The sequence below is a fragment of the Copadichromis virginalis genome, linkage group LG5, assembly GCF_057382275.1.
Source record: "Copadichromis virginalis isolate Kocher_CV1m ecotype Utaka linkage group LG5, C_Virginalis_male_GT1.1, whole genome shotgun sequence".
Classification (NCBI taxonomy): Eukaryota; Metazoa; Chordata; class Actinopteri; order Cichliformes; family Cichlidae; genus Copadichromis; species Copadichromis virginalis.
This window is the reverse complement of record NC_140622.1, coordinates 27,325,770-27,346,231: the sequence shown is the minus strand read 5'-3', so window position 1 is coordinate 27,346,231 and position 20,462 is coordinate 27,325,770. Positions and strand designations below refer to the sequence as shown.

General features: G+C 40.5%; 2 protein-coding genes and 1 long non-coding RNA gene across 5 annotated transcripts; all 3 read right to left on the bottom strand.

Moving 5' to 3' along the window:
• Positions 1–805: 805 nt before the first annotated feature.
• LOC146709926 (uncharacterized) lies at positions 806–1,115 on the bottom strand. Its single transcript, XR_014920503.1, has 2 exons — positions 922–1,115; positions 806–883 (listed from the first exon to the last, which is right to left on the bottom strand). It is a non-coding gene; the product is annotated as an uncharacterized LOC146709926 (long non-coding RNA).
• Positions 1,116–1,402: 287 nt separating this feature from the next.
• Positions 1,403–9,057, bottom strand: sxph (saxiphilin). Its single transcript, XM_085457149.1, has 17 exons — positions 9,003–9,057; positions 8,579–8,742; positions 7,504–7,603; positions 6,560–6,736; positions 6,285–6,447; positions 6,146–6,210; positions 4,918–5,075; positions 4,633–4,819; positions 4,399–4,547; positions 4,219–4,309; positions 3,725–3,772; positions 3,457–3,639; positions 3,098–3,245; positions 2,443–2,525; positions 2,164–2,348; positions 1,664–1,850; positions 1,403–1,580 (listed from the first exon to the last, which is right to left on the bottom strand). Exons 1-17 carry the CDS (start codon positions 9,055–9,057, stop codon positions 1,537–1,539), a joined length of 2,187 nt encoding a protein of 728 aa, XP_085313275.1. The 3' UTR covers positions 1,403–1,536.
• Positions 8,847–20,422, bottom strand: sfi1 (SFI1 centrin binding protein). 3 transcript variants are annotated; one of them, XM_085457138.1, is made up of 31 exons: positions 19,709–20,422; positions 19,555–19,626; positions 19,344–19,454; positions 19,159–19,253; positions 18,935–19,052; positions 18,748–18,850; positions 16,781–16,937; positions 16,522–16,683; positions 16,336–16,406; positions 16,154–16,246; positions 15,960–16,057; positions 15,799–15,865; positions 15,567–15,697; positions 14,921–15,002; positions 14,669–14,847; positions 14,494–14,569; positions 14,104–14,199; positions 13,929–14,005; positions 13,718–13,820; positions 13,528–13,624; positions 13,049–13,209; positions 12,887–12,961; positions 12,345–12,419; positions 12,059–12,235; positions 11,793–11,983; positions 11,200–11,464; positions 11,023–11,107; positions 10,766–10,910; positions 10,589–10,688; positions 10,291–10,398; positions 8,847–9,750 (listed from the first exon to the last, which is right to left on the bottom strand). In XM_085457138.1, exons 1-31 carry the CDS (start codon positions 19,870–19,872, stop codon positions 9,577–9,579), a joined length of 3,708 nt encoding a protein of 1,235 aa, XP_085313264.1. In that variant the 5' UTR covers positions 19,873–20,422; the 3' UTR covers positions 8,847–9,576. The 3 variants fall into 3 exon arrangements, with proteins under 3 accessions (XP_085313264.1, XP_085313265.1, XP_085313266.1); XM_085457139.1 differs by having other exon boundaries at positions 18,956–19,052; XM_085457140.1 differs by lacking the exon at positions 10,291–10,398.
• Positions 20,423–20,462: the final 40 nt, after the last annotated feature.

Genomic DNA, 20,462 nt, shown 5'->3' with positions numbered 1-20,462 from the left:
AGGATAAATTCAGCCGAGTCACCAGCGTCAGAAATCACAAGTGAACAGCACCTCAGATTAGAGTCCAGATAAATGGCAGACAGAGTTCCAGTAGCAGACACATCTCTACATCAACTGTTCAGATGAGACAAATCAGGCCTTTATGGTCAAATAGCTGCTAAGAAACCACAACTAAGGAAAAGCAACAAGCAGAAGAGATTTGCCTGGGACAAGAAACACAAGGACTGGACCAGTGGAAAACTGTGCTTTGGTCTGATGAGTCCCAATTTGAGATCTTTGGTTCCACCCTTTGGTTTGTCTTTGTGCGACGCAAAAAAGGTGAACGGATGGTCTCTACATGCATGGTTCACATCGTGAAGCATGGAGGAGTTGTGAAGGTGTGGGCGTGCTCTTCTGGTGACATTGTTGGGGATTTATTCAAAATTGAAGGCACACTGTACCAGCATGGCTACCACAGCACCCTGCAGCGACATGCCATCCCATCTAGTTTGCATTTAGTTGAACCAACATTTACTTTTCAATAGGACAGTGACCCCACAATGGCCTCCATAGTCACCTGACTTAAACCCAATTGAGATGGTTTGGGATGAGATGGATTCCAGAGTGAAGGCAAAAGGACCAACAAGTGCAAAGAAGTAATCAAAGCAAAGGGTGGCTATTTTGAAAAACAAAATATAAAGCATGTTTTGAGTTATTTCACACTTTTTTGTTTACTACATATGTGTTCATTCATAGTTTTTATGCATTCAGTGAGAATCTACAATGTAAATAGTCATGAAAATAAAGAAAAAAACATTAAATGAGGTTTGGTAGTGTACATTAAAATGTATTATCTTTGTATTATCTTTGAAGTGAACATGTGCCAACCACTGGAAAGGATCACCTTGAACAAGGGTTCAAGGTGATCCTTTAATTTCTCACCTGTCTGCAAAATTACAATTTATACTAAACAAATCATTTTACCAGCTTTAAAGGTGAAAGCATACAAATGATACACACTTAAACAAACTACAATGTCATTCTGTCATCGGTGCAGCCTCATGGAGTGGCTCTTTAGGCTTTCTTTGCTTACCATAATGACAGAAGAAAAGCAGAAACTTATTAATTCTTAACATAACAAAGTTAAGTTAAAGGCACACAACAAATCTGACAAAAGAGGTAATTATAGCACAATATATGTAGTACAGAGATAAGAGCAGTGCTGGGCATTATAACAGGTTCTATGTGTGACATTTTGCTGAGAGAATGTCATAAGATAAAATCAGTATGACAATGAATTCTTGCATTTACTGTCATGCTTAAATGTAGTTTTTGTGTCTTTGAAAAACACAAAGATTACACATCACTCATCATTTTTAGTTCAGATGGCATCTAAATGTAGTAAAAAGTAAAAAAAAATCCCAACATTTTAACATTTTATTGAGTTTTTTGTGAACATGATGATAAAAAGTGATGGTTTGCAGACACAACAAGTATGTGGATGAAGAGTGGAAAAACTGAAGCACAGAGGTTGCGTTGTTCTTGTTGGTGGGTCCATTAAAATATGCTGCACACATCTTGATTGCAAAACTCCAATATATCTGTTGGAAAGGAAAGCAAACAGACCCATTAGTGACAGTTTAATTGTGCAACAATCGGCCACTCTGTCGGGCTGCTGTCGTACCAGAGTGTGTGCAGTTGAAGACCGTGTCTGCGTGGGTGTAGAACTCCTCTCCGAGGATGGAGCGGTAGTCCATGTGACTCGTGTGGGCAAAGCATTGCGTTGCATCTTTAAACAGCAAATCACTTTCTCCATATTGATGAGACTCAAAGAGCCTGAACTCTGTGTTTGAGTTGACGGCCAGAGCTTCCTATATGGTCAAAAAACAAGTAATAAATACATTTAGAGGTATAATTATCCACCTGTGTCCTCGACTCAACTTTGGGCTGCATATTGGTGCAAAAATGATGCTATGCCATTAAAACATAGAGCTTCACTGAGCAAATATAAAAGCAGGAAGATAAAAAGCATTCTGCAAAACTTTTATAATAAAGAAATAGAGCTGAGGTAAGTCAAAGCAAATGATTATAAAAAAAACACTGAGTAGTAAAGTAATGTACTGGCAGTAGTTTGCTGCTGGGGAGATTTTAAAAACAGATTGTTTAAATAAAATCTAAACAGACCTGTGACTTCATAAGGAAGTCGTACACTCGTGCTGTGAGCACGGGCCGTGTCATGACGGTGTTTGGTGGGATGACTCCCAGATTACAAGTCTCCCAGTCTGACAATGGGGCCCGGCGACCGTCAGCACACAGCAACTCAAAGTCTGACGATGACCACCCCTCTGCCCAGCCAGTGGTGTTCAGACCTGCAGGATGTAGGAGATGTAGACATTTGTCATGTGAAGTTAGAGTCTGTTAGTGTGAGTGATCGCATCACCGGTTTGATTTTGAATATCTCACCGAGGATGTTTGTGTGAAGGCTGTGTTGCTCGAGAAAGGCCACGTCACCATAGCTTTTCCCGCTGCGATCTCCAACTAAGCACCTGAGCAATGAGTAACGGGTTGAAGGGTCAGTTTAGTAAAATGGTTTAACTCTGTTTCCACCACTAATTTATATTAGAGGAAACCCCAAGAATCAGACTTCAAACAATCGCTTGGTGACAGTGGGAAGAAAAAAACTCTTAACAGTAAGAAACCTCTGGGAGAATGAGGCTCAGGGAGAGGCAACCATCTGCTGAGGCGGTTTGGGGATGAGTAGAAAGAGAAAAAAGTAGAGGGGCTTTATATTCTTCACTTGTCTCACACTGATGTTATGTTTTCTAGTGTTGCGCCATGGTCATGTGGAAATTCTGTTATAATATTTTTGGATGGAAGAATGATAGTAAAACCCATTTGAACCACTTGATTTCCAAAAATGCTTTGTTTAAAAAAAAAAAAAATCTCTGTCAACTTTAGTATGTGTCTACAGATGACCCATAGAGACGAACGAAATTAGTTTATTCAGATTTATGCGCATTATGATGACGGAAGATACTTCGAAAAAAGAGGACAATAGAACTTAGAAAGACTAGATTTAATAATATTTGACGCAGGACATACACTTTACTACACATACCTTAAAGCTCCCATATTTCCATAGTAACGCTCATTGTGATTTTCAGTGCAGCGTTTGGTTGCAGTCTCCCCTGTGCCTCCGATGCATACCTTGCAAAGATTACCCTCAGATCCAGGAAGACAACTTTTCCAAAACACCTCATTGTACACTAGGAAAACACAAAGTGGCAGACTGCAGTCACGTGAGGGTCGAAGCAGCGTTGGATTAATTTAAAAGGATAAGGATCCAGCAGTGTGGGGTGCAAAGGTCCAGAAAACATGAACAAGATATTTCTAAGAAGTGGACTTGAATGAACACTGATTAGTGGTGAATAAGTTTAGTAAATCAGGATTTCCCATGAATTTTTCTGAAAACACTACCTTTGTCAGGATCACAGGGGGAGCTGCTGTTGTTCGCCAGGCTTAAGCTGTGTCTGTATGGCAGGAGCCAGCCTGCAGGGCTGTAGGTGTTGCTGTGGCAGGAGCGACGGCCTCCGAGATTCCCGATGAATATGTTCCTGCTGGAGCGCTTTGCGACTGCTAAACCCACAACTGAGGGAAAGACTGAACAGAGCAGCAGACGTGGTTTCTATGTAGAAATAAGATCATTGTAGACTGATTATGCAGCTGTTTTTTGTCTTCATCTCACCATCTGTCTCCAAGTGAGTGGATCCTTCAGCAGGCATGCAGTTTTTTCCTGTGAAAACCCAACAACACAAGAGTGACACAGAAAAGCACGCGCTTTATTGATTAATCTGATGAGACTTTTTGTTTTGTTTTTTTACAAGGGAAAATGCTATGCAATCCTACTGGCCCTGTGTGAAAAAGTAATTGCCTAAACCTATTAACTGTTTGCGTCACCCTTGGCAGCAAGAACTGCAATCAGACATCTGCGATAACTGGCAATGAGTCTTTCACCTCACTGTGGGGGACTTTTGGCCCATACTTCTCTGCAGAATTGTTTTAATTCAGCTACACTAGAAGATGTTTGAGCATAAACGTCATGTTTGAGGCTATGCCAAAGTACCCAGACTTTGGTTAGGCCAATCTAAACCTTCATTTCTGTTATTTTGAGCCATTCAGAGGTCCTCGTGTGTTTGCTTCATAATTACATTACATTATTATATTCTGCAACAGTCCTACCATAATATTCCGTCACAACGGGGACAAGACCACACTTCCCTGCGATGAACGAATGCGTGGCATCCAGCGAGACAGCGTCCACCTCATCCCTCTGTGGTAAAGGCACATGTCATTTTAGCTTGTATAGTGTCCTAGAGAGTTTGATAAACATCTCAATAATCTGCAGTCTAGATGGCTTACCTTAATTTTCTCGATACAGTCACGCATTGAGACAGCTCTGACGCACACCAGTGGGTCAGACTTTATGCTGAGCGCCCACTGCTCACACTTCTTCTGCTCTGCGTAGCTGATGCAGCACCATCTAATGACACTGTCCTCCAGTGAGCTTCCTGCAAACACAAAGACACCGTAAAACCCAAGCCTGTGCGTTCTGAGTTTAAAAATGTACAACCGTACATATACTAGAACAAGCACCTTCATGCCCAAGTCCTTTGAGCAGCGCCACATAATCCAGCCCCAGCACCTGACTGACATCTATGTCGTCTTGCAGGACAACGAGTTTCTCAGTCACATCTCTGAAGAGAAGATCGTTTTCTCCAAAAGATGAGGAGCTGAAGAGTTGGAAGCGCTGCCTTTCTCTTCCTTGCCGACCAAACAGCGTCTAACAAATTAATAAAAAATGCTTGAACAATCAGTTAGTGGGTACAGTAACAGCTATGACCCTTAGGCACAGAGATGGAAATTGAACAAACTATTTACCTGCACAGTTGCTAGAAATTTGCGAACAACCTTGCGAAAATTAACTCTGGTGACCATGCCCCCTCCTGGACCACGACCCAGATTACAGCTTCTGTACTGGCTGAGGGGAGCTTGTGTGCCATCAGTACACAGTAACCTGAACTCATCACGCTCACTCTCTGACAAAAGAGACAAATAAAAAACTGAAAGGTAAACAAGTCTTAAGGGTGGGTCAGTGCAACTTTCTGCAGTTTGGTGGTTGAACTGATTTAAACAGGATATTTACAGCGATCAGGCATAACATTATACCCCCTGCAGGTGAAGTGAATAACGCTGACTGTTTCTTTATCTTGGCACCTATTAATATGTGGGATATATTTAGGTGCCAAGAGAACATTTTGTCCTGAAAGTTGATGGATTAGAAGCAGGAAAACTGGGCAAGCATAAGGATTTGAGTGAGCTTGAAGAGGACCAGATTTTGTTGGCTAGATCAGAGCATCCCCAAAACTTGCTCATTGACAGCTGGATTAGGCCCCAGCCTTTCAGCGACCCCGAATAATAAGCAGTTAAGAAAATAAGTTGAAGGACATTTTGATGAACAACATATTATATTCTATATTTTGGTTTTCTGTGCAAGCTTTTTCTGTACATTATCTTTTAAAACCTGTTAGTCCTGATGACTATGTGTAAAATAAAGGAACAAACCCCTCTCAGTTTATGGTGAAAGCAGTTTGTAGCACAAAGATCAGGAAAGTTTATTTATGGCTAAAACATAGCAGCAATACAAAGTAATACAGAAGTTTGATCATGAAAAACAAAACAAAAATTTGATAACTGGCTCAGTCCCAAGGTTGTGCGCAGCTTAGCACTTTTCTTTTAAGCACGTTATCTATCTCACATGCATTAGCTGATTAGGCTCAGCAGTTGCCCTAGCATGAATATGGACCAGCTGGGGTACCATAGGAAACACACACAGGCTGTGGGGTGCTATTGTGGTTAGCACTGAACAACTATATCACCCACTGTCATCAGAAAGACTCTGTTCAGTCAAACTGTAATGTCATCTTTAGTTTTATTGTTTAATAACAACCAACAGTCAGTTTGCCATGACTTTAGGAACTTAACATTTTTTTATAAATATGATATTAATAGACCCCTTTATGCAAATGTCATTTTCAAAACATTTTGCTGGTTTTGGGATATCCCCATATATATTTTTATTTCAATACAATATTAAAAAAATGCGTACCTTCAATAGTTTCAAGTGCTAAATGGTCCACAAATGCAACATCCCCTATCCCCCTCCTGAGACATCTGTAACAGAGCAAAACAGGAAATAAAAACAGTTTCCTGATGTTTTAACTGGTTGACCTTTTGTAAAGCCTGACCTGAGAGCTCCCTGGTTGTTGTAGAAGAGCTCACTGTGGGATGTTTCGCAGTGGTAATTCTTCTGGCGTATGTAAGACTTCTGGCCCTGGCACAAAGTGCACAGAGGAGGTGCCATCGCACCAGCACCAGGAATACAGCTGGCACTGAAAAAAGTGCTGACATCTGTCAGAGGAGGAGAAAAAACAAGTCAGGGTGGGGGACTGAAAACCCAGATCAGAAATGAAAACACATTTATGGAAAAAATGCAGCTGACAGTTGATTACAGTCCGATTACCCTGACTAAGCGGATGCTCCTTTGCCCAGCTCAGGTAGTTTCGGGACAGCAGGAAGCCGAGCGGGAGACTCCATCCAGCTGTCCATCGAACTCCGCTGTGACAGCTCCTGTGGCCCTGCAGGGATCGTATGTCCAAGCTGCTGTTTCTCACCACAGCCACAGACAGAGTACAGCCTCCTGTAGATAAATATATAAACAGACATGTGGGTCTTTTCATATCAGTATCAACCAAATCTTCAATAACCCCACCTGAGTTATTGAAGCTATACAAAAAGATTCCTTTTTTAAGAGTCAAGACTGGGTGCTTTTTCACAGGTTCTATTTTTTGTTTTTTTGAAGTTCAGAATGTCCACTCCAGGTGTCCCAATCTAAAACTGAAATCTCAAGATGCAGCTCCTTTAGCATTACCAAGATCTTAACTCCTTCAGTAAACATAATTTCATATTTAACTGGCAATTTGGAAAGTGTTAAATATATAAACTATGCTAGAAAATGATTATATGCATGAGGAATTACGGCTAGAAGACTAATCAAAATGTAGGTAAAAAGGGGACCTTTCAGATGCTACAGCATGTTGTAACTAGTCACTCTTCCTGCACAGCCCTGAAAGATTGACACAAAATTTACTTTTTCAAGTTTTCTCTTGTGAATTATTATTAATTATTTTCTACCTTCATTTTGTCCATGAAGCTAGCTCTTACATTGCTCAAAAATATGAAAAAAAGGTTATTAAAAAGCGCCAAATTTCAAACCACTCCTGTACTCTGAGGGTGTTAAAGTCAGAACATTTTCATAGGTTTGATAGTACTATTTTGCATGGTTATGCTCATTCTAAGCTCCAAGCTCATTCTGAATGGGGTTAAGTTCGAGAAACGTATTTTTCAATAACCCGCTTTTTAGATCAGTGCTGAAGATACATCTCAGAAAAGTGAGCTTAAACCTACCATCACTGTAGATCTCCTTAGCAATGGCTACAAGGTCAAACTGCTTGACAGCTGAGTAAATTTCTCCTGCATCTAAAGTTACAATGTCAGCACGATTAGCCTGAAACAAACAATTGACAAAAAGAGTTTTAAATAGTTAATTTTACATCTCAGCAAATTCAATTAATACAATGCTAATACACAGTTATCCCAAAAAGAAGGGATGTGCAATGTACTGTTTATAAGGTTGGGGAAACCTGCAGTCAGCTGAGACTAAAAAAGTCACTTGACTTGGATGAGTGAGGAAACGTTTCTCCCACTGAAAACGCTACGTCCAGATGAACAGAATCAACTTTTGGGTAATGTACTTGCACTTTATTGTGTCCTCCATGTTATGGTGCTTTCTAATTTTACTCCACTACAGTCTGGATGTAATCATTGAGTTTTGTAATCCATTTATTTTACAGCTTAATTTCATTAGTGTAGTTCTCCTTGCAACTTCACTATTACACTTCTCTCTCTCTTATAGTCCTGCACACATATTCTGTCTTGCTTCTCGTGACTTTCATTTGCATTTGGTAAATTTTTATTTACCTCATTTTCACCTGCCTGCCTTATCACCAGTGCAAACAGGGGGCTAAAAGTCAAACCCAGCCCCACCATGAACACAGGAGTCACTCCAATCACATATCTCACCACTGTCCTCATACATGTCGTCCACCATCCACACATAGTTCTCTGGCACTCCCTCGTGCAGTATCGCAGTTCTTCTCTTGGCGCCTTATCATGTTATCTCCATAAAGACAAGTGCAACTCCTTCCATCTTTCCATACTTTTCCATCAACACTCTTAAAGCACACATGACATCTGTTGTGCTTTTTCTCAACATGAAGCCAAACTGCTGCTCACTAATCATCACCTCGGTTCTTATCCTAGCTTTAACATCTCTTTTTCATATTTTCATGGTAAGGTGAATCAGCTTTACTACATCTCTGCTCATCACCCTTGTTACTGATATGCAAGCAACTTTAAATAATTTGCTCCAAGCTGGATTAAAACGCCTTTTTATTGTGTATTGCATTGTAGACTTGCTCACCTTGATCCTATTGATGCAGTCAGTTGTGCTAGATGCTCGTATGCATGAAAGTCTGGCAAAAGCTGCCAGAGTGGCTGGTGACACCACTGCTGCCAGAGCTTTAGCTAGTTCTGCACACTTCCTCTGTTCAGGATCTGACACTGCGCACCATCGCATCTTCTTAGCTGCCATGAAGGGAGCAGTTCAAATGGTTAAAGAAAGAAAATAACAGCCATAAGAATGCATACAGTCCTTCCAACTTTCAGTAAATTCAAAAGACTCTACAATATTCATATTATTAAACTCAGTTTTATTAATGTCCTGAAAAGCAAATGCTCCAAACAGATGGTAACAGGAACCAAAAACACCTCAACAATACGAGGCTGAAGAACATAAAATATTTCAAGAAACAATAATAATCACCTAGTTCAGTAACAACACTTACCACTTACAGAGCACACAAAGATGGAAAAGAGTAAAATGGGATAAAATCCTTGCATTTTGACTTGCTCTTGATCAAAGATATAATAACTCTGCAAACAGACCGCAGTCCTCTCTGTTAAACTAAAATCTGTGATTTTAGTTCAGTGATTTTCTGAAGTACTAGAAGCACTGCTACAAACAGGGTAATAGCAGACCTATTGCGTAAGGGCACCTCCTCCGAAAACAGTAAAGTCACTCTTTGCACACATATGGAAAATATTTTGCACCATCTGCAACAAGGACGACCCCTATCCAATGTTTTGCTGGATTTACAGCTATAGAGCTGAGTGTTCCTTTAAGGCACTTGACGTTTATGTTTTGGGAATGCCGAAGACATTTTACACAATAATTAATAAGAACCATTCAAATTGGTCCCCACCAGCTGAGGGCAGCAAAGACATAAGCACAGAGTAGTTAAATATGCATGTGCTGATTCAGTTCTAAGATCAGACTATTTTTTTAAAATGTGATGCTGGCAAGTGAACAACAGTTCAAACAATCAGCAGGTGAGCCCGTCACGCTCTCCATTAATCCTGTCATGTTGGAAATGCAGAGTTTTGAGATTCTGACTCTTCTGTTTTTTGATGAGGAGCATGAAGTCCTAAACTCCGGAGGACAGTCTGCAAATGCTGGATTCTCTTTGCGTGCAGCAACATCACCGGTTTCTGTTTTTCCAGCTTAGTGGACAGCCTGTCGATGAGCTCCTCCAACTGTCAAATGAAAAATCACCAGGAGTGACACAGTCAGTATCATGAACAATAATTTAATTGAATGCACCACCCTCTCAGCTCAGTTTCTTTTCCTCCACAGACAGAGATTTACAGGTCAAATGACGCTTTAGAAGAATGCATGGAAAATCTGAGCCATCAGGAAGAGAAACTTCAGAAGTTACTTCAGGTAACTAGCATCATGATTAAGACTGCACATGCACACATTGCAAAGTCCCTTTTTCCTTTCCATAAGGAAATAAATGTGAACCCTTACATTTATAACAGATAGTTAAAAAATGAAAAGGGTAATGTATGTCATAACTGAATCTGTTTTCCTACCTTATCACACTTACTTGTTGCGTAAGATATCTGTTGTTATAAGTGCTTATACACTTTGTAGATTCAATAATTGCATAATATTTGAAATGTCAGGAATTTAAAATATCTTACTCTAGAACTGGTCGAGGAATTACCTAACAGAAATACTTTTTTCAACAAAAGGCAGTTCACTTCATTAATAATCTCTAAAGCTTCACTCACACAGGCGTAGAGACGGCTTGGCAACTCCAAAAGAGGTTGGTGAGTGGTTCCTGGCTCAACTAGTTGAGGAATATGCACTTTTGGTGGTTCCCTAGCAACCACCGTTCGCTAGGGAACGCAAGTGTAAAATTAGTCTTTACACTTGTGTGACTGGGGTACTAAGCTTAATACTTATGTGAACCTAAATGTGAAAGGCACCAAATTTTGGGCTGTGATGATTAAATCAAGCTAGTATAACAGCAAACAATGTAAGTTTATGTTCAACATAAACAGTGACAAAAGTATCTTGTGTCCTTACATCCTTCAACTCTTGACAGATAGCATTTTTTTCCATCACTTCATCCTTTCCACTGGTCTGCAGCCAACTCTGTAACACCCCTTTCAGCTTTCGCCATGCCCTGAGTGAATAAAACACCGGTGCTATTTTCACATCACATATTGCAAAGAAAAGAAGAGTGGAAAAACAGATTTCTACCGGAGCTGCTTTCTGTCCAGCTGGAAACTCTTCATGTCCTGTTGAATCCTGAGAAGCTCGCTCATCAGAGCTGACGTTGAATCACTTGTTGCATTTTTAGCATCAGGAACCTCAGTTTCTCCACCAGATGCACTCAGACGTGTTTCTTGAAAAAGCAACAAAACAGTTCTTTTGAGTTTGGTGATTTAATAAGTTGTTGTTTTTTTTTTTTTATAAATATTGAAAACATACTCTAGAAAAAAGAGCAGGGTCTATACCTGGATATACAGATGAGTGGGGATCTAAAGAAGTGACAGACTGAGGAAAACGCTCAACTGGAGAGTCTCCAAGACTTGATTTGAACTTAAAAAGAAAAAAAGGTTTAACCCAAATTGAGTTACTTAATACAGCAACAAATAGTTGCTGATATGTCAAACAGGTGTATCTTATCTTACTTTATTCTGTGTCCCAGTAGTCATGAAAGCAGAAGGAGGTAAAAGAGGTTCTTGGTTTTGGGTGTGCTGAAAAAAGTCCATGTTGGACATTAGAGATTCAGAAGGTGGCACAGTTGACATGACACTGCACTGATGTGGAGAGGCAACAAAAACTTCATCAGCATGGGGGCAGTTTGACGCTGGATGGTTTCTCTGTGTGGGACGACTGGACTCAGATGAGTTTGGAGCTGCTTTAATGTTGGTGACGGCAGATTGTGGCTGGGTACTTGAGTAAACAGAAAAGAAAAAGCTTTAATCAGTGATTCCTACACTGACTTTTAACACAATGCTTCAATTTAAGTAAGTTTATTATAGTTCAAACGATATTCAGATGCTTGTCTTCTGTTTTTATTTTCATGTATTACCACATACAGCATTGGAAAAAGGATTTTACCATCAAAAAACATGAAGCAATGTTTCTTTTACTGATAACTTCTCTTCCCTTTATGGGACTAAAGGCTGCAATGTTTGGGTATGCAGCCTAAAAAAAAAAAAAAGTCAAACTGCATGTGTGGAACAGTTTCACGGCTTGTCAGAGTGAAGTACACACTCACAGCTTGCTGTGCAATCCAGCTGCAGCTTCCTGCTTTGTTGAGTCAGAAGATGAAACACTGCTCAGACAGAAGCTCACACTCTTTTTTGCTGGCTGCCCTCTCGTCTCTTGCTCTCTTCGGGGTTTGCACAGTGCCCGCTGCTTCCACCGTGCAGCACAACGTTTAACAACTCTCTGGAGGTGTTGTGATCTCTGCAGGACACAAGCAGAGAAGTGAGGCACTGAAATCTTAGGTCTAGAAATCACAAGAAATGCACAATAACCTACTTGCAGTTGACTGTGTTGTGTTAGGTTTGTTGTGAGATCATTCATATGAGCGGCATATGTGAGGATGCATATCACCCCCTCCCTCAGCAGCTGGTCTCTGTAGACCAGTGCAGCTCTGGCAGCATGTTCTTGCTTTCTCCGCTGCTCTGTGACCCAAATCCTCCACCCATACAACACCTGCGTCAGGTCCAGAAAGTATAAGAGGGCTTGTTAGACCCTGTGAGCACCATTTCTGCAATGCATTTGGTGGTGTAGAGAGAAAAGAATGTGGAGGCAGGTTATTTACCTTGGCCTGAAGTGTGAGGGACCAGTGCCAGAGTGCTCTCTCCGTTTGCTTCGCCTCTCGCTGTCTGTGCTGCAGCTGTTAGCAGAAAGAAAAACCAAAGCCTGTTTAACTGCTCTCAATCAAAACCAATCAATACTCATTCATTAGAAATGCCACATTTGCAGCATGACGACAATAAACACACAGACAGATCTCAAAAATCGCACAGTCAGAATACACAGAGACAGCCTAAATCCATAGAAGAAATGTGGCAAGGTCTTCAGATGGCCAAAAATAAACCAACCTTCAAAGTGCCATAAAAACCTGGGAGCAAATGAAGTAAGGGGAACTGATGCCATTTTAAAAGTAAAGACTGTCCACACCAAATACTGATTTGATGAATCAAATCTATTGATTTAAAGTCTGACTTTGCTGTTTTCCCATAACTCTTTTTCCTAACAGAAATGATTAGCAGTAAAAGCAAAATAGAAGCAAATGGTAGATATTCACTTCTTTTGAACAATCAGTCTGTTCAGACCACAAAAAAAGGAAAATCAACAAACCTTTGTTTTCCACTGCTCAAAGTACATCTGGTACATTTTTAATCTCAGCAATAACAGTCCCTGTCGTTTCATCACCTACAAAATCACAGTTTTAAACAAGTTAGATTACAGCTTGATGACAGTATAGATGTATATGCATTGAGGGATAAAAGAAGTTAGAACCTTATTCTTCTGGTGCTGGTAGTGATGCTCTTTCCAAGCTTTCAGCACATTAGAAAGGAGTTTGGAGTTATGGTGTCTCCTGGCTTTTTCCATGATTATCCTCTCCCTCCGAGCCTCCCTGGTCCGATTCCTCCATCGTCTGAAAAATTGCAGCAACCGCACTAAACACAGAAATCATTAAAAAGTTTACAACAATTTGGATACACCTGGTAACCAGACAACACAGTTCTGATGCAACAGTTACTTAACAGGTACAAAATCTTTGACAACTGCTGAGGTAACTGCTGCATTTGTCTAGGCGGTATCTTTCCATGACAGCCAAACAACTCTAAGACTAAGAAAGACATGCTGGAATATCAAAATTACTTACCACTGCTCTTAATGGTTACAGGTAGGTGGCAATCACAAGAGCAAAGTTAAGTTTGTTTAAAGAAAAATAAATAACTAAAAGGAGTTAAAATGGCACCATATGACATTACTTTCATTTATAGACTGCTGAGCCCTGCTTAGTGCTTCCCTCTGCTGGAAGCGCTTTGACACCGCAAGTGTTGTTGCTTCTCTCCACGTATGAAACACCTTGAAAGATTTAGTGAAAAGAAAGCAATCGGTGTTGAAAATATGAAGACGCCTGATGATGTTGAACATGTATGCATCAGATCGCTTTGTAACCTTAAGCTGAAGGGAGTGATCGAAGTGATTCTGTGCTTGTTGCTCTTCGAGCCGGATCTCTGCTCGCTGCTCTGCATTTTCCCTCCACTCAGTAAGCGCCACTCTGGAGAGACATGACTGAAACTTAAGATCCTAACAAACACCTAGGATTTCTAAACAGAAGAAATGAAATTCTGATTTTAGAATGAAACACAGTATTTGTCTTTATTACCTGAGAAAACACTGAGTGTGCTGCTTGTGAAGCTCCTCTGCATTGTCATAGATCTGAGACATCTGCAGGTGGTGTTTCTGTGAATACAGCAGGCCACAATGCATAGACTTCAACATTGTTTTCATGACCCTAAACAAATAAAATCATGTGGTTTTAACTGATATAAGATGTGCACCTTCCAGGCCACAAAGGAGTGTTTTAGAAGTTTAACTTCATGCCAACTCTGAACCTCTTCCAGCCTGCTTTTCTTTGCTCTCTGGACCTGAACAAACTGACACACACAGAGAAAAAAGAAAACGGATACATCACACATGAATATAATAAAAATCAAAGCGGGGAAGAAAAATCTATCAGCTTTCATAATGGCACTCCAAAGCTTTGGTCTCATTTAGGCAGTCTCATGCTGTCAGAGATGCTGAGCAGAATTTATAAGATACACATTTCCACATCAAAAAGCAAATTCTTTCAGTCTTTTTCAAATCTTAAGCACTGATTCCTTACTGCACAATGACTAAAGTAACAGATGGAGTGCAGACTAGACTCAACAAAAATGTAAAATAATCACCTTTTCCCATTTTTCTACAGCCTTTCTTAAGCAGCGCAAATCACCCTGATGGCAGGCCTGCTGCTCTCTGTTTCTCCTGAAGTAAAACAAATAAACGATTCTATTAGCCGACAGCACATTTAGCTCAAGCCCAAATTATTCAACAACTTCACCAAAACGTCTTCTTGAGCTTCACCTGTCTCGTAGCTCAGTGCTGTTTTCCTTCCACTGCATCATCGTCCTGTGTAGAAGTGTGCGACGATACAGACTACGTGAAGCCTCCTGTTTCTCCACCTCTTTGATCCGCTCTTGTGTGCGCTGCCTCCATCGCGTCCAGACTCTCTGCTTCTGGCATCTCTCGTCATGAAGAACTGCCTGGAAAAACTTAAATGTTATTTATCACCAGTGCAGTGCACCACAACAAAGTTTTCATCTGCAGTTGACGTACCAGCCGCTCAGAAAGCATCTCTTCCTTGAGCTTCTCCGACTTCCCCCACCAGGTGTAAAACACCCAGGCGCACTGGCGCCGCCTGACAACACAGTGGACAGACAGATCATTTGGACATATTCATCCACCCACTGAGGTTGAAAACTACAAAGTCTACACACAAACCAGTACAAACCAAAGTCTAGATAGTGCAAACTGAATGTTCTCCCTGAGATGCCTAAATAAAGTCAATCTGATACTCTGACTGCCTGGGAAATGATTCCTGATTGTGGTGCCTCAGGGCTTGGATACCACAGACAGTTCCATAGAAAACTACCTTTTTTGTCTTTGAGTTACAGCCAGAGACCAGCTCCCACGAGCAAAAATGATCCTCAATAAAATTGGGGTCAATTTGGCACAGAAGATGATGTCTGCTTTCTGTTTAAAGACTGTGGTGAATCTGTATGCGTGCATCCCACCACTCAGAATGGGACCAGTGATCTAAAAATAGAGGGTCTAAAAACAGCATCCACACTGAAAGTGGCCCAGAGAAGCCAAAAAAATAAGAACCTTAAAGGGGAAAGCAGCCAAATTTAAAAAGGTATATTGTTATTTTAATTTCTTGGGAAGAGTTGCATAACTGAAGAGGAGAAAGGTGATGACTCACCGATTATAAGCTTGAGCTTTGAGTCTTCTCTGTTGAAGCATTCTGCTGTGGAGGGTAAACTCAACCCAAGACTGGAAACACCGAGGTAGCATACGGTCTACAAACCAAATGTCTGCACGACGCTCCAGTTCCTGTAAAAAAAATAAACAAAAAAACAAAACATAACAAGTTGATTGTGTTGTAATGTAAAAGCATCTGTATCTCTGCTGTCTTGAGTTGTATTTGAAAATACCTGCATGTATCTCTGCTCAGCAAGTTTCTCTCTCCAGTGGTGAAAATGTCTTCTAAGCAGTGAAGTGCTGCAACGAGAACCAAATTCCATTTGTAGCACCGGTATTACAACAAAGAACTGTGAATATAGCCCTGTGGATTGGGAAATGTATGTAAGAGCACCTGTAGTTACTCAGGGCCATCTCTATGAGGGGTTTAAAACTGCAGTTTTCAGCTTCCTCCACACGATCCTGCCATAGTTTCCAGTACTTACGAGTCATCTGCGCAAAAAAAAAAAAAAAAAAAAAAGCATTTCAGATGCTTTGAAACCTTCAATGAGATTAACACTGACTGTCTGCAGTGTGAAGATCAGTTACCGTTTGCTGACAATGTTGGATAGCCATACGGTTGTTCAGTCGATATGTTTTGTTCAACACGACATTAAGAGACAACCCTCGCAATCCAGCACGCTGCAATGAGAATGTGCTGAGATGAATACATGAATTGATCGTGCTGATCTTTGCTTATGAGTGGGTCCATTATTTTATTTATTTATTACCATTAAATGATGTTGGTAGTGTTGATTTGCTGCATTCTTTCTTTCAGTTTCTTCTCTGCACAATGCCACATCTACTGAAGAGCTCAAGAATCAAACAACAGTGCTAATAACTTAAAACTGATTTAGTAGCAGGTAGAAAAACTAGTTTATCCAAGTTTTATCCATTCTACAGGTGGATCAGGATACAAGCTCTCCAACGCACTAGTGCTCTGCACTGGATGCTCTGCGTGGCCAAACTGGCTGCTGCTTGCAAACGGGTCTCTTCACTGTGTTTGCAATCGAGAGCATTTCTCCATTTACTCCAACACTTCCTCACCAGGAGGCGAGAGCAGGCACGCTGAGCCAAAACTGAAGGCGAAACACAAAAGAACAAAAAATAAAAATGTGTTAAGAGATAGCAAAATAATGATGCTTCAAGAAAGCTGTGTGGGTATTTTATAATGACCTTGTGTTTCTTTCTTGGTGTGGCGATACGACACATATCTTATCCACTGATGCAAAGCTCTTCTTTTCAATCCGGAGATATAATGAAACGCAGCTCTGGATTCTTTTTCTTTCTGGCAAGAAGCAGCCGTCTGCATCTCTTTCCACTGAAGCCAAGCCTTCAATACAAAATATATCAGGTGACTCATCACCAGAGAGAACACACAGGAGTAATATACCTCAAGGTTCACTACTCTTTGGTTTTCTTTATACATTTTACCCTGGGAGCATGTCGTCCATGGGCATAATATAAGTTGACAACCACCTCAGCTTAGATAAGCATTTCAATTCAGTCGTATTTTATGCTGTTTAGGACTTAGACTCAGTAAGAGTTAGTTTTCACAGGATTGTCGTATAACTGAGCTATTTTCCCATTCCTGATTTATTTTTGCACATTTATCTCACTTAAATGTTTCAGATCAAATGTTAATATTAGATAAAAAATAACTGAGGTTCATATGAAATGCAGTTTTAAGTAATGATTTCATTTATCAAGGATAAAAATAATCCAAACCTACAAGGCCCTGTGCGATAAAGCAATTTCTCCCTAAACCTAATGACTATTTGTGCCACCCCTGACAACGAGAACTAAAATCAGGTGTTTGCAATAACTGATAATGAGTCTTTCACATCCCTGTGGAGGAATCTTGGCTAACTCTTCTTTGCAGAATTATTTCAATTCAGTCGCACTGGTGTGTTTTGGATCATTGTTCTGCTGCATAGCCCAAGTGCGTCTGAATTTCAGAGCATGAACTGATGGCTGGACATTCTCATTCAGGATTTTCTGGTAAAGAGCAGAATTCATGGTCCATCACAGAGTCACCACCATGTTTGACTGCTGGTGTAATGTTTCTTTTATGAAATACTGTGTGAGTTTTATGCCAGATGTAACGGGACTCAAACCTTCCAAAGGGAGATGGTGGTATGATGTGAATCTACTTGACTTCGTCTGACAGGTTCCATTTCCATTATTTCTTGATTCAACAGGTCTGCCTTGAATCAGGCTGAGGTGTGGCTATTAAAATTGAACTCAACTTTCTAAAGAATGTGATTAATCACAGTTAATTTAAAATTCAATAATAACAACAGATGAAATTATCAATATATTATTGTTATTATTATTTTTTGTATTTCCTTGGGTCATCTTTATCTAATTAGTTTGACAGATTGGAACAGCCTAACTGAGTAGATCAGACTGCCGAGCTTACTATCATCTATCATCACCATAAATCTCTCTTAAAGACATACTTTGATGAGCAAGTTTTTACTGTGCCTCTGCTTTGAAATGAATGTTGTCCTTCGTTTATTCTTGGTGATAATTTTTTATTTATTTTAATTTTTCATAATTGCTTTTAATTTACATGTTTATAATTTTAATTGTCTTTATCTTTATAAGGGGCGACCGTGGCTCAGGGGCTTGGGAAGCGTATCTGTAACCGGAAGGTCGCCGGTTCGATCCCCGGGCTCTCTGTCCTGGTTGTTGTGTCCTTGGGCAAGACACTTTACTCTACCGCCTACTGTTGTTGGCCAGAGGGGCCGATGGCGCGATATGGCAGCCTCGCTTCTGTCAGTCTGCCCCAGGACAGCTGTGGCTACAACCGCAGCTTGCCTCCACCAGTGTGTGAATGTGAGAGTGAATGAATAATGGCATTGTAAAGCGCTTTGGGTGCCTTGAAAAGCGCTATATAAATCCAATCCATTATTATAAAAATAAGATTTGTCTTTATCTACTGCCTTTGAACTTCTTCTAATGTCAGTGTTCCTACACTTTATGTTGTTTCACTTTTAATTCTTCTTAAACATTTTGTAGTTTGTCACTTTGTTTTGAAAGGTGCAGTATTGAAAAAAAGTTATTGTTGTTATTTTTATTATTACTATTGATAATAATATTAACATGTGATTCACAGGGGTGTTCGATCACGCCCTTACCCTTGTCTTTAAGGTTAGCGCCCTCTGTTTCTGTGCTTGATCCTCCAAAATGTGAAGGTCTCGACGGTGCTGTAATCTAGTCTGCCACAAGCTCCACACTGAGCTGCAAAACAAAAACAAAGGTAAAACCAATATTATGGTAAAAATCATAATGCTAGAAGTTTTCATTTGCTAACACAAATCTCACTGCATAGCTGAGAGCCTGTACTGCTCAAGAGCTGATTCCAGCATTCTGCTCTTCAGTCTTCTCATCTCTGTGAAAACCTCCCATCTGTCCAACACCAGACGCATCCGCTGCTTGTCAGCTGATAATAGAAACAAAGTGGGTGATGACACGTCAGTGAATTATGAAATCTGACAAAAAAAAAAAATCCCCAAACCAACATTACGCTTGAATGGTAAAAGTCACACCAAATGACTGAGCCTTTTGCTGTTGCATCTTCTTTTCCCTCTGCAAACACACAAACATTCGCCAGCTGTGGAGAGTCCAGTTGCACAGGTAATACCTGAAATAAAAGCAGCATGAATACATGAACAGACTTTGGTTATTCAACTATAAAAGTCCTTCATAATGTCCTATAATGTACTGTAATGACCTGTAGTGACAGTCTGCTCGCATGTTCAGACTCCACTCCCTCCTGGATGACCACCACTCATCTCTCCATCCTTCAAAGGTTCTTCTCAGTACCACTCTGTTATAATGCGACCTGGAAAACACTGGAATTAGTGAGCAGGTAGGAAAACGAGGGCAACCAGATGGCAAACTTGAAAATGCTTTCAATTTCCAAAATAAATGAAACAGGTTACTTTGCTTCATGAGGAAGAACTCGGCCAAAGGTGTTCTGTATCCATATCTTCAGAAACTTTCTTGCAAGGTGCCTGCAGAAGTTAAAAGAATGGAGACTTAATTTTCAGGAAGACAGTAACATGATAACAATGGGTCAAGGAATAGTCTCAGCACCTTATTCTCAGCTCCTTGAGTCTTCCACCTTTGTTCCAGCTGTATCCAACTCTGTAAGCGACCTTTCTGATGTGAATTTTGCGCACTTGTTTTGCTTCGCCACGAGATCTGACATAGTTTAAACGGGGTCTTACTGGATCTGAGTTTCCGCCGCTACTTTGCATTTTTCAAGCGGCTATTATACAGAGCACCGAATCGTATCACTTCTCATATACAATCATCCTCATTTTACACTTTGAAGGCTGTTGTAGCTTACATGACAAAATTACCTTCATTTATCCTCACGTTAAAACTCTTTACAAAGTGCCGCGCGTTTGTTTTTCCTTATCACGTGACCACTTGGTGTCTTCGATACACAGTTGTCAACAGCAACAACCTCCGCTGCCGCTCCACACTAAACTGGTTGTGGTAGTTGTAAGAGTCAAGGTCTGCTTAATAAACTTCTCAATATGGGGTGGTGTTTTTCATACACCTCCCTCTACAACAGTTTACATTCTGAAATGTTTACTTCACACGGGAAGAACGTACTTAAGGTCCCCTCAGTTTAACGACGATGACACGAAATGTCAGTCGTTGACTGCCCGCGAGGACGGGGTCTTTATTTTCATACGGACCACCAGGAGACAAGCGGTGGAGAATCACAAATCGAGCGAATCCTGAGACAAAATATGGCCGTCTCTAATAATGCCTGTCAAGTGCCTTTTACCGTAGTATAAAAAAATCACTACAACGCTATTTACATTTTCAATATGTT